The 19190-nt window shown below is 44.2% G+C and overlaps 1 protein-coding gene across 2 annotated transcripts in view; it reads right to left on the bottom strand.

Moving 5' to 3' along the window:
• Window positions 1-19190, bottom strand: part of LOC126210142 (uncharacterized) — a 120393-nt gene that overhangs the window by 20303 nt on the left and 80900 nt on the right. For both annotated transcript variants that reach the window (XM_049939291.1, XM_049939292.1), the window contains one exon: window positions 13627-15543. In XM_049939291.1, coding sequence (XP_049795248.1) covers window positions 13627-15543 — 1917 coding nt within the window. The remainder of the gene's footprint in view (window positions 1-13626; window positions 15544-19190) is intronic.

The following is a 19190-nucleotide window of genomic DNA, read 5'->3' as shown; positions in this document are numbered from 1 at the left end:
GGATGGAAATTATGTGGAGAAATGAAAATATTGTTAGTAAAGTATGTATCTACACACTGTAAAACTTTCAAACATGTAGAGTAAAAGATGGATTTTAAAAAAATTGTGTGCATTTACTTTGGAGTGACCATCGTAATATGCACGAATAAAGCACTAGACTACTCTAGAGCACGTAAAATTCCATTTTAAAATCATTCCGTTTGTAACAGGAAACAAACCTACGCCCCCCGTCGACGCTGGCCATCGCGTGAGACACTTGATGAGCAGCATTTGTCTGGGCTCACTCCGGCTATACCTTGCAAAAACTAAACTTCAAATATCTGTCGCAACAAGAGAGAAATAGCGCCTGATGAACCATGGGAGACACATCCAATATGCGGGGTGTAAACGATATAAGCTGCCAAAAAATCATGGCAGTAGATCACAAGTAATTAATTTAAAAGTCTAGTAACATGATTGTCCCTTTCCTGCGGTTGTCCCAGGTCACTGTTTTTGGACATGTTGACATTGGACAGCGCACCCGGATTAGATGTGACTTGTCCGAGAATTACTTCGAGCAGATAGTTAGAGAACCAACTCGTGAAGCTAACGTTTTAGACCTCATAGCAACAAATAGACCGGAACTTTTCGACTCCGTGAATGTAGAAGAGGGTATCAGTGATCATAAGTCAGTGGTTGCATCAATGACTACAAGTGTAATAAGAAATGCCAAGAAAGGAAGGAAAATATATTTGCTTAACAAGAGTGATAGGGCACAAATCGCAGAATATCTGAGTGACCACCATCAAACGTTCATTTCTGAGGAAGAGGATGTGGAACAAAAATGGAAAAAATTCAGAAACATCGTCCAGTACGCCTTAGATAAGTTCGTACCGACTAAGGTCCAAAGCGAGGGGAAAGATCCACCGTGGTATAACAATCATGTACGAAAGGTACTACGGAAACAAAGAAAGCTTCATCATAGGTTTAAGAGTAGTCGAATCATAGCTGATAAGGAAAAGCTGAACGAAGCGAAAAAGAGCGTAAAGAGAGCAATGAGAGAAGCATTCAACGAATTCGAACATAAAACATTGGCAAACAATCTAAACAAGAACCCTAAAAAGTTTTGGTCATATGTAAAATCGGTAAGCGGATCTAAATCCCCTATTCAGTCACTCGTTGACCACGATGGCACCGAAACAGAGGACGACCGAAGAAAGGCAGAAATACTGAATTCAGTGTTCCGAAACTGTTTCACTGCGGAAAATCGTAACACGGTCCCTGACTTCAGCCGTCGCACGGACGCCAAAATGGAAAATATTGAAATAAACGATATCGGAATTGAAAAACAACTGCTATCACTTAGTAGCGGAAAAGCATCCGGACCAGACGAGATACCCGTAAGATTCTACAGTGATTATGCTAAAGAACTTGCCCCCTTTCTATCAGCAATTTATCGTAGATCTCTGGAAGAACGTAAAGTACCTAGCGACTGGAAGAAAGCGCAGGTCGTTCCCATTTTCAAGAAGGGTCATAAATCAGATGCGAATAATTATAGGCCTATTTCGCTTACGTCAATCTGTTGTAGAATAATGGAACATGTTTTATGTTCTCGTATTATGACGTTCTTAGATAATACAAATCTCCTTCATCATAACCAACATGGATTCCGCAAACAGAGATCATGTGAAACTCAGCTCGCCCTATTTGTCCAAGAAATTCACAGTGCCGTAGACACTGGCGAGCAGATTGATGCCGTATTCCTGGACTTCAGGAAGGCATTTGATACGGTTCCGCACTTACGTTTAGTGAAAAAAATACGAGCTTACGGAATATCGGACCAGGTTTGTGATTGGATTCAGGATTTCGTAGAAGAAAGAACACAACATGTCATTCTTAACGGTTCAAAATCTGCAGATGTAATTTCGGGAGTACCGCAAGGAAGCGTGATAGGACCATTATTGTTTACAATATACATAAATGACTTAGTTGACAACATCGGTAGCTCCGTGAGGCTATTTGCAGATGACACGGTTGTCTACAAGAAAGTAGCAACATCAGAAGACTCGTACGTACTCCAGGAAGACCTGCAGAGGATTAATGAATGGTGCGACAGCTGGCAGCTTTCCCTAAACGTAGATAAATGTAATATAATGCGCATACATAGGGGCAGAAATCCATTCCAGTACGATTATGCCATAGGTGGTAAATCATTGGAAGCGGTAACGACCGTAAAATACTTAGGAGTTACTATCCGGAGCGATCTGAAGTGGAATGATCACATAAAACAAATAGTGGGAAAAGCAGGCGCCAGGTTGAGATTCTGTAACCTCCCCACAACATTTTCTAAAAAAAAAAAAAAACTATATTTATTAGTAATGGTGCCACAGCTAAGTGTGAACTCCCACAGAAATTTTAAAAACAATATTTATTAGAAATGGTGCCACAGCTAAGTGTGACCTTCCCACAGAATATTAATGGCAAAGACAATTAAATGAAAGCTCGCTATCTGACTCAAGTACAAGTTCTCCACACAAAATATAAGATAATCCCATGATAATAAAACTGTAATGATAACCTAAACTCAATTCAACCGAAAAGTCGGTGTTTGCCCTGTGCGAAACGAGAATAAATTTCTTACCTTAGTGAAACTGCATGTCAAAATTCTGCTCTTATTGTTCTCTGGCGGTTGCATGAAAAGCATTGGAAGTACCTTTTAAAAATCTTTGTTAAAAGGAAATGGAAGGAAATTTGAATGATTGTCTCTAAAATTGCTTTTAAATCAAAATTATTATTGGGGGCGATTTTTGAAAGTTAAATTACAATGAGTGTTCGTTACATTATCTGATGAGCGCAAAGCTGCATGATTATTTATTTAAGTAAATTATACCTCGTCCTGAATCTCGACCATTGCGATGCCGGCGCCCGCCGACTGCTCTCCGCTACTGCTAGCAACCGACTCCAAGCACTACTGAGGACTGACTACTGCAGACTGACTGACTGCTGCAGACTGACTGACTGCTCGCTACTGCGAGTCGAGCGCAACTGCTCTGGTCAGAGATTCTACAATGTCTCAGCATCGCTGCCGCACAACATACGTGTTTCAATTCATAGGAAGAATTCTAAGAAAATGTGACTCATCGACGAAAGAAGTAGCTTACAAAACGCTTGTTCGTCCGATTCTTGAGTATTGCTCATCAGTATGGGACCCTTACCAGGTTGGATTAATAGAAGAGATAGACATGATCCAGCGAAAAGCAGCGCGATTCGTCATGGGGACATTTAGTCAGCGCGAGAGCGTTACGGAGATGCTGAACAAGCTCCAGTGGCGGACACTTCAAGAAAGGCGTTACGCAATACGGAGAGGTTTATTATCGAAATTACGAGAGAGCACATTCCGGGAAGAGATGGGCAACATATTACTACCGCCCACATATATCTCGCGTAATGATCACAACGAAAAGATCCGAGAAATTAGAGCAAATACGGAGACTTACAAGCAGTCGTTCTTCCCACGCACAATTCGTGAATGGAACAGGGAAGGGGGGATCAGATAGTGGTACAATAAGTACCCTCCGCCACACACCGTAAGGTGGCTCGCGGAGTATAGATGTAGATGTAGATGTAGAATTACGCCTGTTTAGCTGGGTGGTAACGTGTCTGCCTCACCATGCAGCGGGCCCGCGTTCGATTCCCGAGCTTGGTTGGAGATTTTTCTCCACTCGTGGACTGGGTGTTTTGTTGTCCTCACCATCGTTTCATCCTCATCACCGGCACACAAGTTGCCCACTGTGGCGTCGCCTAAAATAAGATTTGCACTTCGCGGCTGAACACTTCCCCGGTTGGGGCCTCCCGGCCAACAATGCCTTACGATCATTTCATTTTTTCTTTATGCACAACAGACTGGGAGAATTCATTAAACAGGATGAAACCTTTACGAGATTGCCTGCTGCACCCCCTCCTCCAACACAGCCGCATAGGTTCGTGCGAAAGAACTTGCTCACCTTCTACCAGTAATTTATCGTAGATCACTTGAGCCATGAAAGGTTCGTAACGACTGGAAAAAAACGCAGGTCATTCCCGTTTTTAAGAAAGGCCGTAAGACAGATCCACATGATTATAGACCTATATCGCTGACGTCAGTCTGTTGTAAAATTAGGGAACATGTTTCATGCTCAAGAATTATGATGTTTTTGCAAAATGAACATCTCCTCTATAAAAATGAAAATGGATTCCGCAAACAGAGACCCTGCGAAACTAAGCTGGCTCTGTTCCTCCATGAGATCCACAGCGCAGTGGACGACGACGCTTAGGTTGAGGCCGTGTTCCTTTATTTCAGTAAGGCATTTGACACCGTACCGCACTGCTGTTTAATGAAAAAAATACGAGCTTACGGAGTATCGGAGCAGACCAGCGATTGGATTCAAGACTTTCTTGCAGATATAACTCAACACGTCGCTCTTAACGGAACTAAATCTACAGATTTAAAGGTAATATCCGGAGTACCACAGGGAAGTGTCATAGGACCGTTGCTGTTTACAATCTATATAAATGATCTAGTAGAAAACATCGGCTGTTCTTTAAGGCTATTCGTGGATGATGCAGTTGTCTATACCAAAGTAGCAACGCCAGAAGATACTAGAAATTTGCAGAACGACCTGCAAAGAATTGATGAATGGTGCAGGCTCTGGCAGTTGACCCTGAACGTTAATAAATGTACCATATTCCGCATACATAGGAAAAGAAATCCACGATTGTACAGCTACATTATTGATGATGAACAGCGGGGGACAGCGTTTGCCGTAAAATATGTAGGAGTAACTATCCAGAGCGACGTTAAGTGGAACGACCATATAAATCATATAGTGGGAAAAGCAGACACCAGACTCAAATTCATAGGAAGAATCTTAAGGAAATGTAACTCATCCGCGAAAGAAGTGGCTTATAAGGCGCTTTTTCGCCCGAGTCTTGAGTATCGTTCATCTGTCTGGGACCCCTATCATGGAGGACTGATAGATCAGATACAGAAGATCCAGCGAAGAACGGCGCGTTTCGTCACGGGATCGTTTAGCTGGCGAGAGAGCGTTACGGAGATGCTAAGCAAACTCCACTGGCAGACGTTACAAGAGAGGCGTTGTGCATCACGGAGAGATTTACTATTGAAATTTCGGGACAGCACTTTGCAGGAGGAGTCGGACAACATATTCAAATGGTTCAAATGGCTCTGAGTACTATGGGACTTAACATCTATGGTCATCAGTCCCCTAGAACTTAGAACTACTTAAACCTAACTAACCTAAGGACAGCACACAACACCCAGCCATCACGAGGCAGAGAAAATCCCTGACCCCGCCGGGAATCGAACCCGGGAACCCGAGCGTGGGAAGCGAGAACGCTACCGCACGACCACGAGATGCGGGCGGACAACATATTACTTCCCCTTACATACATCTCGCGTATTGACCACGAGGAGATAATTCGAGGAATTAGAGCTAATACAGATGCTTACCGACAATCATTCTTCCTTCCCCCGCACTATTAGCGAGTGGTACAGTGTTGGAGGGATCAGATAGGGGTACCGAAAGCACCCTCTGCCACACACCATTAAGTGGCTCGCGGAGTATGATGTAGGTGGAGATTTTCCGCTGCGGATATTGAAATCGCGAGCGTGAGTCGCAAACACGTAGGCAACGACGGCCTGCGTGGTTGAGTCACTGCAATGCTCCAATCCTGGGCAGTCGTCATGTCACCTGTGTTGACGTTATTTCAGCTCTGTTAAGGGGAAAAACCACATTAGTAGGTTAAAAATATGCGATTTTTTTAAATTGCAAAAATCGGTAGGTTAACTAGCCAAGAACACCTGTCAAAATTTCAAAGCGAAATTCGCATTCGTTTAGATTTTATGAGCATAGAACCGAGTGCACATCGGGTACAGAAGGAAATTCTTCCAATATATTAAGATTTAGCAAGGGATGAATCACTGGAGAGATGTTTAGGTGGCCACACACAAACTGCGAATGAAAGTTTTAATTCCACCTCCTAAACACTTGAACTCCGGACTGAAAGTCGTTGAATTGGCATCGCATGTAGCGGCGGGCTTATTCAGTGAAGGAAATTCATCCCTTCTGATGGTGGTGAACGAGGCAGGAATTGTAGTAGGCACACGAAGCTTCAGTTATGGGTAACCAGCGCGTGAGCCGACAGAAGCGACGTAGTTAGCTGGAATCGAAGGAAGGTCGGAAAGCTCGAAAGCACTGCTGCAAGTGCAAAACGAAGCCTATGACGAAGACGAAGGATTGGTATATGATGCTGGACTCGCAGATTAATCGATAAACATTTTACGCTATTGTTAACTTCTTTGAATTTCTAGTTTCCGCGAATTTATTTTTCAAACGCGCTTATCTCGAAATGACTTTTTTCACATTTGAGTGCAGTCTAACTCAAAAAGTATAGAACGTATCATCATGAAAATAGATACTATGATTCTTTACAAAATTACGAATTATATGAACTAAATCTGAGATGATATCATGATTTTAAGGGTACTTTTATTTGTATAATTAGAAAAAATATAGTGAAATCGAAGTAAATTGTTCCAACGCCTGCAAAATGCTTAATTTGCATTATTTTCACCTCCATTGAGGTTCATATTCTTAGAAAATAAGTAATCAATGTAAACTCAAAACCTTTTTGATTTCAGATGAAAATCGGAATGACTATACTGCACGCAATTGAAGAACTATACTCACAGCCTTCAGCGGACATCACAACGTAACTTTGTTATTTTTGGCTGAAATTATTGAAAAAATTCGCAAAACCTGTTCGAAATATGAATGAAATGATGTCAAAATTTGATTAAGTTCCAATTAATTCTTACCACCCAAAAAAATCCCAAAAAATCTGTGTCGAACAGCCGGCCTAATGTGGTTAGGGTGGAAGGGAGATTTACTGTCACTGAACCATGCAACATTTATTTAATTTATGGCGAGTTAAAAGGTGTTGCGACGGCAGCTATACGAGATTGTCGAGAACGCTTCCCACGACGAAGAGTTCCCGCACGATCGATATTTGTTGGTATGCACCAAAGGTTTATATCATCATGAATCTCTACTTTTAGTCGATTATTTTGGTTGGTTGGTTGATTTGGGAGAGAGAAGCAAACGGTGCTATAGGATTAGGAAAGGGGAAGGAAATCGGCTGTGGCCTTTCAAGGAAACCATCCCGCCATTTGCCTGAAGCGATTTAGGTAAATCACTGAAAACCTAAATGAGGATGACCGGATGCGGGTCTGAACCCTCGTCCTCCCGAATGCGAGTCCAGTATGCTAAAAACTGCGCCACTTCGCTCGGTCGATTATTTTGCAATTCACTCGTAACACAGTACACCTGTTATCAAACTGCCCGTTGGCTTCTGTCTCTGGTTCTGCGGCCGATGTTTGTTTGATGATTTTTCTGACGTTTCGCCAGCTCAAATGGCTGGCATTGTCAGAGCTTCATCCTCCATTTCTGGTGGCGGACGGAAGCCAACAGACAGTTTGTCAACAAGAGGTCACGAAAACCTTAACAATTTTGTACAGTAGTTATCTTTACTTTTTCATATTTAAGTCTGTACGTGAAACCTATTATCTGCTCTGATATGCTTTCGTTTTATTATCAAATAAATAATCACAGAATACAACTTACAGTACCTACTTAATCTGTATAGATTGAGAGACGCTGCTCTTTACTGCCTCACGCAGAAGGCAGAGGCCCACAACGCGAAGAACGTACGTTGGAGGCTGAGGAACAAATTCTCGACTGCATCCACGAAGATCCTACTCAGGGTATTAGAAGCATCGCCCGCCAAGTGGGTGTATCGCACAGTCATTCGTCGCAGTTTGAAAGAGGAGCGTCTGCGGCCTTACCACATTTAACGCGTACAAGCGTTGGAAGAGGAAGATTTCCCTCCGCAACGACAATTCCCAGTGTGGTTTTTGTTACAAAGCGCGCAGCATGATTTTGTAAACAAAATACCCGTTAAAGATGAATTGTGTTTCACACGCGACGGAATAACTAATTTCCTTAACATGCAGACGTGGAGTGTACACAATCCACACCAAGTAGTAGCAACACTTTTCCGTAAATGTATGAGCGGATAACGTCGATGCTTAGATTATTCCGTCTTATGTTTTATCTGCACGATAGACTGGTAACCATTACCGAACCTTTCAAGAGGAAACCTAGCTACCAACTTTATTAGAAAATATTCCGTTAACTGTACGTCAATGGCACGCGGGGTGACCGCGCGGTCTCAGGCGCCTTGTCACGGTTCGCCCGGCTCCCCCCGTCGGAGATTCGAGTCCTCCATCGGGCACAGGTGTGTGTGTGTTAGTTTAACTAGTGTCTAAGCCTAAGGACTGATTACCTCAGCAGTTTGGTCCCACAGAACCTTACCACAAATTTCCAAAAAAATTCCGTACCTTATAACACGTGGGTCCTCAACGATGGTGCTGCATCCCACGTTAGTCCCAGAGTACGAAGATTTTTGAATAGACGATTTCCAGGACGATGGATAGGACGTTTTCGTCCACATTGATAAACAGCACGCAGTCCTGATTTAAACCCACTGGATTTTTACTTTTGGGGCCATATGAAGGAACTTATTCATGCTCAGAAAGTAAATAATGTGGACGAACTTACGCAGAGACTTTCACGGTTGCCAGTACCATAAAGGCAAATGTGCATATGTGTGAACGAGTGCGACGAACTGGGTACACAGTAATGAAGCATTTGTCGAACCGAATGGTGGGGTGGGTGTGAGGGGGGGGGGGGGGGGGCGCTGATGACCTTGCCGTTTAACGCCCTTATCATCATCCAGAATGGTGGGCATTTTAAACACTTATTTTAATATTTGTGTACAGGAGTAAAGTAATCTCGGTTTCATTGTCATTGTGGTACTGTTGTAGAAAAGGAAAATAATCTGATTTTAATTTTCGATATGGTATTGTTGTAAAAATCGGAAACAGTTCATTGTAATTAATGCATAACAAATTACGTGGTAAGTGATTCATTTTGTACTGAAGGAAACACATTTTATTTTATGTTAGCTTCTCTTTAGTACCACAACCTTCGTTATGGTAACGCTGTAAAAGAGCAAACTTCTGTTTGTACTAAATTCATTGTTTACGTAAAACGAATTACACGTTCTTGACAACCCTGTGGCTGTTTACATTGCTTGTTTCCGTAGTACCTAGCCGCCGCGCCGTCTCGTACACATCCAATGTTTACATTTCTCTGGTTCGTCCGTTACCTTTCTCTGACCGCATTATTTGAGAATGTAAAGAGAAATGCGTCTACCATCAAACCTATAAATATCTGTTTTTTTTTAGGAATACAAAAATAAAGAACGTGATTCAACGATATTTCATTAGACTTTTTTGTCAAGCACACCGAGACGTGCCGCCTGAATAATTTTAGTAGCTTATACCGTTTACACCTTGTACCGAGTTAACCAAAGTTGTCGCTGATAGGGCGACGTAATACCAGTATAATGATACTGTGGGGTGTGTACTGTAAGAGCTTCGTCGGTACACACACCATCAGATTATTTGACTCGTCGCTCTAACAAAGTAGGCGAGTGTCAGCAGTATGTCTCGTGGTCTTACCATGGCGTGTTTATCTTCTGCCGTTAGGTCAGACGATAGAAATGCCATTTGCACGCTTAGAGTAGCAGATTGACGGTGACCAACTTTAAACAGAACTTGATTAATTTTCACACACATTTATTAAAATAATAAAAAACGTAGATATTACATAACTTGATTCTGGATGCTGTTTACAATTGACAATCTGAAGTTCCTTTGGTCCTGGTACGTTAATCTTATTCTCACATCTCTCGTACTTAACAAAGTGTCTATTCCTTTATCTTCATGGCTATGTACAGGAATATGATAATCTTATCAGGCGCAGACTGAAACTTGACTACAGACTAATGCAGACTGACTAATCGGAGATCTGTACACTTGTTATAATACCTTGCGTGTTCAGGTATCACTGCATGAGTGTGATCCGCGAGGAGAAAAGGTTCTACGTTAGCAGCAATCTCATTGGCTGCGTGACATATTAATACGCAGATCGGCGGAAGCAGAATTTGGTCCGTCTCTAAGAGAGCGCCGTCTTGTGGTGCGGAGACGGACGAGCGCTGTGACTGCGCTGTTGTGCTTAGCGGGGCGCGCTCTAGTGGGAAAGTAGTGTACACGCTGACTACACGCAACTATGTACACAACAGATACACACTTTCCCTCCACTGTTACTAAGGTCGCAACTACATATCTTTGTAGCATATTATGACGAATCTATTTTAAAAAAATATCGATGTGTCTTAATTTTCTGGTTAGTCTTGTCGACTCTACGAGACACAGGCAGAGCTGCAGAGGGTCTATGTTCTGCTGATCATTCTCCTTTCGTTTCCCTGTCTACTATGAAGGCCGCTTTTTCGGGTCTGGAAAATTTTATTTTATTACTTAACTTCGAGTCCAGGCATATGCTCTTCCTAACGCTACAGTCGTGAAGATAGCCTAAGTGGAGGAAGTCGTGTACACCATCTGTGTGTGAAGCCTGTTAAGTCTCTTGTGTGTGTTCTCGTACCTTAACTGTGTGCATATCGTATACTTGGAGGTGCAGTTCGGGGAGCAGCGCAGCATTTGCGCAAACGACCGTGACAGTTGCCTAAAATTCACACGCAGCGTGGCCGCTGTACCTTGTCACGTCCTCTACTGCGACGCGCATTCGATTCAGGTCGGACTGACCTCCCTGTCTAGCAGACTAACGCGCTACGTGTTACGGTATTTGAGGTGGTCACTGTTATCAGCAGACTCATTGTGTTAATTCGTGTCAGAGCACGGTGCTTCATGCTTGTTGTTTCGTGATAACAGTGCAGACGGGTGTCAAGCTGGGTTCTACTTTCAAGTCAGGTGTAGTGTAACCTAACAAGGCCTTCGCCTACTGCTAAAGATAATGTCTGTTTTCGATGGGATGACTTTATTCACATTGTGACAGTTCTTACTGCGGGATCGCACTTTGTAATAAACAGCGTAGATATAAATTGCACTATTATTGGCGCAGAAAATTACGTGCATCATTGCTAATTGTAAAGGTCTAGTAACATTCACACATGCAAGTGTTGAGAGAATATTAGTTATGTTTATTATGAGGAGTAGTCAATGAAAACCGGACACCTGCCGCAATGGGACATGGAATGGTTCCATTCAAAAGCGATCACCACATGCGTCAAGACATTTATCCCACTGGGAAACAAAACGATCAATTCCTGTTTCGTAGAATGCGTTTGGCTACTCGCGTTTCCACAACCACACCCACTCGTACACTTCCAGAACCCTTACACAATTGAAACCGACGTACATGCACGTCTTTCTTCGGGTCACCAAAGTTGTGAAAATCGCATGGTGAAATATCCAGGCTGTGCAGAGGGATCCCAACCAAATCGCTGGAGCGTAGCCTTCGTCCGATTGGCAGCGTCGAGGGTAGGCATTGCAGTGCAACGGGACGATTTTATGCAACAGCATTCCAACAGCCGACCGTTGTGGCCGAGCGGTTCTAGGCGCTTCAGTCTGGAACCGCGCAGGTTCGAATCCTGCCTCGGGCATGGATGTGTGTGATGTCCTTAGGTTAGTTAGGTTTAAGTAGTTCTAAGTTCTAGGGGACTGATGACCTCAGATGTCAAGTCCCATAGTGCTCAGAGCCATTTGAACCATTTTGAGCATTCCAACAAGCCAAATGCAAACAGCAATGACGATAGTGGAAACATTCCACATCTACCGCACCAAACAAATCCAAAGCTGTTTGCAGAAGTTCCGCTAAGGTCATGATGACCTGCTCTTTCAACCGCAGGGCCCCTCTACGCATCAAGTTCTTCGCGTGTGGTATCACAATTGATCTCCAATGCTCTGAAGACACTTGCAGAGAACCAGTGCGCCATAAAGTCAAAACGCCCAGGAATGCTGTCAGAGGGATTCATCCTGTTGCACGATAGCGCCCATCCCCACACTGCCAATCAGACAAAGACTACACTTCAATGATCTGATTAGGAACCACTCCAACATCCTCCGTACAGCCTCGATTTTTCAATGTGCGATTTTCAAGTCTTTGGTGACTTGAAGAAAGACGTGTGGATGTCTGTTTCAGCCAGACGAGGAAGTACAAGAGTGGGAAATGTTGTGAATCCGTCATTAACTGATCACATTCTATGAAACTGAAACTCATCATCTTGTCTCCCAATAGGGTAATTGTCTTAATACATGTGATGATTACTTTTGAATGTGACCATTGCACGGTCCCATTGTGGAGGGAGCCTGGTTTTCATTTAATTGTCCCTCATAATTTCGTTCCATTGTGGAGTGTGCACCTTTCTTGGCAAATGAAAACTGCGAGCCAGACCGGGCCTCAAACCTGCAAACTTTGCCTTTTGCAGACAAATACTCTTATGTACTGAGCTACCGAGGCACGACTTCCAAACCACTCTCACAACTACACTTCGTCTCTCCTACTTTCTCAGCTTCTGAGAAGACATTCTGCACAACTTTAGGAACTAGTGCTCCTGGAAGAAACGAAGGCAGAACACACTTCGCTGCATAGTGAAAATTCACGTTGGAAACAATCTCCTCAGCTGGGGTGTTGTGTACATAGTTCCGCGTAGTCAGCACGTACACAACTTTCCCAATAGAGCGTGCCCCGCTAAGCACAACAGCGCAGGCGCAGCGCTCGTCCGTCTCCGCACTACGAGATGGCGCTGTCTTAGAGACAGACCAAATTCTGCTTCCGCCGATCCACGTATTAATATGTAACGAAGCCAATCAGATTGCTGCTAACGTAGAACCTTTTCTCCTTGCGGATTACACTCGCGCAGTGATACCTGAACGCTCGAGGTATTATAACGCGTGTATAGACCTCCGATTAGTCAGTCTGCATTAGTCTGTAGTCAAGTCTCAGTCTGCGCCTAATAAGATTATGATATTCCTGTACGTAGCCGTGAAGACAAATGTATAGACACTTTGTCAAGTATCAGAGATATGTGAGAATAAGATTAACGTACAAAGACCAAAGGAACTTCAGATTGTCAATTGTAAACAGCATCCAGAATCAAGTTAAGTAATTTCTGTGCTTTTTATTATTTTAATAAATATGTGTGAAAATTAATCAAGTTCTGTTTACAGTTGGTCACCGTCAATCTGCTACTCTAAGCGTGCAAGTGGCATTTCTATCGTCTGACCTAACGGCAGAAGATAAACACGCCACAAACAGACCATGAGACATATTGCTGACACTCGCCTACTTCGTTAGAGCAACAAGTCAAATAATCTGATGGTGTGTGTACCGAAGGTCTTACAGTACGCACACCACATGGGGTAAGCCATTTTTTGGCAATATACTTTCTTCCGAGAGTACCGATCCCTGGTATGCTTCCAAACTTGAGTGGAGTTTGGAAAGTAGGGGAGAGTACTGCCGGAAGTAAAGCTGCAAGGGTGGGGCGCGAGTCATTCGTACCTGAGTCGGTAATAGCATTCGTCTGCAAAGGCCAAGATTCCAAATAAGGTTACCAGCCAGCAGTACTGGATTAGTTACATGTAATGCACGGTACATCTTAATTTACCTCTAATTCTTCTCGCACCATACAGATGTAGGTGTCATTCTGTACGCGACGTTTCACCTCCAGGATGTGCTGGTACAGGGCCCGGCATCCGCCCTGCTGGAACGCGGCCTGCAGTTGTACGGGGTCGTGCTGCCCTGCCTTCACGACCCCCAGGTGGCTGAATTCACTTCCCGCCATCAGTAGCACTTCCACAGCAGACCAGCATTTGCGCTCCCAAGCGTACCTCACCGGCGTCCACCCGAGCAGGCCGTCCTCTGCAGACAGTGTGCCCTCCCCCGCGCGTCTGCACAGTCGCTGCAGCAGAGGGAGCGGCACGCGGCCCACCGCCAGGTGCAGTGCGTTGCGCCCACACGCGTCTGTCTGCCTCCAATCGGCACCCCCGGCCAGCAGTGCCCTCATCTCGCCTTCGTCACCACCGGACAGGGCTTCCAGCACCGCCTCCAGCAGTGGCCGACCCCTCACTGCCCTGCGGTCGAAGGACTCTCGAAAGAAATCCAGGCTCCCGGTGAGGTAGGCCTTACGATACGCCACCGCACGGCTCCGATCTCCGTATCCGAGGAAGCACCACTTGGCGAGGAAGTGTTCGGCGAACGTCCTGTGCAGGAATCGTGCTTCCCTGTAGGAGAACCCGTACACGATTCCAGCTTTCACGAAGTCTCCCCTATCGGACGGTGACATTGCTGGTACGTCTGCGCCGTACAACAGAACCGACGCCGCGAGGAGCATCAGCTGTTCTTCGTGCTTCTCCTGCGCCTTCTCGACCTCTCTCCTCTTCCCGGGAGCGGAAAAGTTGTCACCCAATTTTTCCTCGTACAGCCTTCTGAATTTATTTCGGAAGAAAGCTTCGTACAGAGTCACAATGTCATACGTCTCATCAATTTCCTGCGACAGATTTACGAACATTTCAGCAAGCAGAGGGATCCTCAGAAGATTCCTCAAGTTCTTGTTGAGACCACTGATGGCTGGGATGTTTCCATTCGAGGAATGGCTCGTGAAGAAATATTCTAGCTCCGATTCACTGAAAGGCTCCAGCGTGTGTGCCCACACTCCCATCTGAGCCTGTAAGAGCTTCACCGGTTCTGGCCTCGTCGTCACCAGGAGCTTTCCCTTGCGTGGAGACAGCAGAGGGAGCACCTCGAGACACTTGTCGACATAGTCAGGGCACACCTCGTCGAAGCCGTCCACGAGACAAACGACTTGCGTGGACTGCAGCAGGCAGTGTCTAAGCAGTGTGTACTCCAGTTCACCTAGAACGCCCTCGTTAAACACTGTCCACCTCAAGATGTCTTCTGCAGCACTCACACCATTCTTACTGTGATCTAAAACTGCGTAAAACTTAAATAGATTAACTCTCAATAGCCAGCAGGAAGGGACCTTCTCTTTTATTTTTTCCGCCACATGTGACAGCATCTTTGACTTGCCCACTCCGGGCTTCCCCTCCACAATTATTGTGTTGCTGCCGGTACCTTTGACGTGCTCTTTCTCTCGCTGTCGAATCTTAACCAGAGTGGAGAAAAACTCGCCCGTCAACACCCGCTGGTCCACGAGCTGCCTGGGCACGTAGTGCGCGGGCAGAGTTTCCAGCTCCCGCCCCATCCTCAGAGGCTGTGACAGCTGTGCTAGAGCCAGCAAGAGTGCCGGCTCGCCGTCCAGCAGTGACTGGAGGGCATCGACGTCCGCCACCAGGTCCTGCAGGCGGCATCCGTAGCAGTCCCCGTTCAACGTGACACTAATGTTCAGGAAGTCGTTCCAGCTGTCGCTGCTGTTGTCGGCTGTGCGGCAAGTGTCGCTGAAGCAGTGCCTGCCCCTCCACGACACAACGACGAGGCGGCGTTGACTTCGGCGTTCACTTTGCATCTCGTTCGTAAGCTTATCCAGAATCGCAGAGCTATCTTCAGTCTCATCATCTACAATCACCTGAAGATAGTTGAAATAGATCAGTTAGACACAAATATATTCAAAAATCGTTTTTTTAAATACAGCTTGCATAATTATTTCAGAATTTTCGCATATTGAAATTTACACTACTTATTCACAACATAAAACAGCTTTAAATGCCTTGTTTCTCTTCAGAAGAATCAATTAACACATTTTTGTTCTATCTCTGTATGATTCCATTTTCACTTCGTAGTAATTAAACTTGATAAGATCTATTGGCACTAAGAACCACCATTACTCCCAGTGAACTAATACACTATGTGGTCAAAAGTATACGGACAAAAACATAGGTTTTTCATGTTAGGTGCATTGGGCTGCCACCTGCTGCCAGGTACTCCATATCTGAGACCTCAGTAGGTATTTGACATCGTCAGAGAGCCGAATGGGGCGCTCTGCGGAACTCACGAACTTTGAACGTGGTCAGGTGATTTTCACTTGTGTCATACGTCTGTAAGCGAGATATCAACACTCCTTAACATCCCTAGGTCCACTGTCTGCGATGTCATACTGAAGTGGAGATGTTGTGTACATAGCTCCACATAGTGTGTACACAACTTTCCCACTAGAGCGCGCCCCGCTAAGCACAACAGCGCAGGCGCAGCGCTCGTCCGTCTCCGCACTACGAGATGGCGCTGCCATAGAGACAGACCTAATTCTGCTTCCACCAATCCGCGTATTAATATGTAACGCAGCCAATGAGATTGCTGCTAACGTAGAACCTTTTCTCCTCGCAGATCACACTCGCGCAGTGATACATGAATGCACGAGGTATTATAACGAGTGTACAGACCTCTGATTAGTCAGTCTGCATTTGTCTGTCCCAGTCTGTACCAGTCTGCATTAGTCTGTACCAGTCTATAGTCAAGTTTCAGTCTGCGCCTAATAAGATTACCATATTCCTGTACATAGCCATGAAGATAAATGTATAGACACTTTTGTCAAGTATCAGAGATATATGTGAGAATAAGATTAACATACCAGTACCAAATGAACTTCAGATTGTCAATTGTAAATAGCATCCAGAACCAAGTTAAGTAATTTTTATGCTTGTTATTATTTTAATAAATGTGTGTGAAAATTAATCAATTTCTGTTTAAAGTTGGTCACCGTCAATCTGCTACTCTAAGCGTGCAAGTGGCATTTCTATCGTCTGACCTAACGGCAGAAGATAAACACGCCACGATAAGACGACGAGACATACTGCTGACACTCGCCTACTTCGTTAGAGCGACAAGTCAAATAATCTGATGGTGTGTGTAGTGAAGGCCTTACAGTACGCACACCACAGGAGACGTGAAGGGCCACGTACAGCACAAACGCGTATAGCCCACCTCGTCTGTTGACTGACAAAGGCCGCCAAGAATTCAAGAGGGTTGTAATGTGTAATAGGCAGATATCTATACAGACCATCACACAGGAGTTCCAAACTGCATCATGATCCACTGCAAATACTATGACAGTTAGGCGGGAGGTGAGAAAACTTGTATTTCATGGTCGAGCGGCTGCTCTTATACCACACATCACACCGGTAAATGCCAAACGACGCTTCGCTTGGTGTATGGAGCGTAAAACATTGGACTAATGAAAAGTGGAAAAACGTTGTGTGGTGAGACGAATCACGGTGCACAATGTGGCGATCCGATGGCAGGGTGTGGGTATGGCGAATGCCCGGTGAACGTCATCTGCCAGCGTGTGTAGTGCCAACAGTAAAATTCGGAGGCGGTGATGTTATGGTGTGGTCGTGTTTTCCATGGAGGGGGCTTGTACCCCTTGTTGTTTTGCATGGCACTATCACAGCACAGGCCTACATCGATGTTTTAAGCACCTTCTTGCTTCTCACTGTTGAAGAGCAATTCGGCGATGGCGATTGCATCTTTCAACACGATCGAGCACTTGTTTATAAAGCACGGCCTGTGGCGGAGTGGTTACACGACAATAACATCCCTGTAATGGACTAGCCTGAACAGAGTCCTGACCTGAATACTATAGAACACCTTTGGGATGTTTCGGAACGGCGACTTCCTGTCAGGCCTCACTGACCGACATCGATACCTCTCCTCAGTGCAGTACTCCGTGAAGAATGGGCTGCCATTCCCCAAAAAACCTTCGAGCACCTGGTTGAACGTATGCCTACGAGAGTAGAAGCTGTCATCAAGGTTAAGCGTGGGCCAACACCAAACTGAATTCCAGCATTACCGATGGAGGCCGCCACGAACTTGTAAGTCATTTTTAGTCAGGTGTCCGGATACTTTTGATCACATAGTGTAGATTTTGTGGGCCACAAGAGCACTGAAATAGTCTGTGTTAGGCGAAACAGTTTATTGTGGAAATATTCCATTCAACACCTATTTTAGTAATACTGTACAGAGATTTTATATGTTTCTAATACTAGTGCTGTTATAACACTCCATAAAATCAGTATCTTGTAAAAGTGATTTAAATGTTCAAGGAAGTCATATTTTGTGACTCAATAAACGACACAAAAATATCTTACAATGTTTCAGTGCTAACTAGAATGATCGCTTCATTGTATAGTATTTAATAATAGTAAACTAGAAAACAGCTCTGCTTAGTGGGCCATAGACAACAGTAATGCTAAAATAATTTCGGTAAATATGAAGCAGTTGGAGGTCAAAGGCATACTTGCCAGAATATGTTCGTTTTGAATCTATTACTCAGAAATAAAAAATGTATCCTAGGGGATAAGTTTTCACCTTCGTAGACTTTAAATAAGCTTATGACTCAGTGGACCGTAACAGCCCCTTCAAAAATCTAAAGGAGTTAGGCCTAGACCTCAAAGTCAGTGCACTTATTAGACAAACACTAGATTGTGCAAAATCTAACGTAAGGTTCAGGGAAAATTTTCAGCATACAGTAATGTGACAAGATGGTGGAGTGTCTCCATTAATTTCCGTCTGTCCCTCTCAAAACTTTTCGAAAACTTGAACAAATCAAAGGTTAAAATGGAACAAAGACTCCAGTTAAGAAGAGCCATTACCATGGTAGTCAGATTAGCTCTTGCATAATAACCTATTATTCTGATTTGGAACATTCCAACAGATCACAGCGAGTACATATTCTTAAAGAAACAAAAGAAAGGGAAAGAATCCGTACCTCGTCATAAAAGGAAACGTAAGTGTTTGGCATCCAAAAAAAAGAGAGAGCTTCCCTATTTTTTGGCGAAATCATTTAAGACGCTAGCATATAAAATATTGTTTATGAAATTCAGTACCATAAAAACTGAAACAGCACTTAGACTTACTGAAGATATTTACGATAAAAGATGCATCAGAAAATGGACAAAGCTAAGAGGCTGTAATATGATAATCAAATACTAGTGTTTTATGGAGCTGAAACGTTCATTTTAAACAGATGCACTGAATAAATCCAAAAATATCTGGGGAAGCTGTGGAGTTCTGCAAAACTCGCAACAAAGCTAAAACTGGAACAATGTAATTGATCACTGCACTAAAAGAGACCTGTAAGAAGAAGAGGTAACACAACGGGAAAGAAAATTTTGTAGCAGAAAATTCATGGCCACGTAGTCAGCTAGTCGTTAGGTGTTTATTGCCTAATTTTCAGCTTTCCCGTGTTTATCTCCAGATGAGCTGGCCTTTGGAGACCTT

This window comes from Schistocerca nitens, chromosome 10 (assembly GCF_023898315.1).
Source record: "Schistocerca nitens isolate TAMUIC-IGC-003100 chromosome 10, iqSchNite1.1, whole genome shotgun sequence".
In the NCBI taxonomy this organism is placed as follows: domain Eukaryota; kingdom Metazoa; phylum Arthropoda; class Insecta; order Orthoptera; family Acrididae; genus Schistocerca; species Schistocerca nitens.
Note: the sequence above shows the minus strand (reverse complement) of the source record. Positions and strands in the feature narration are given on the sequence as shown.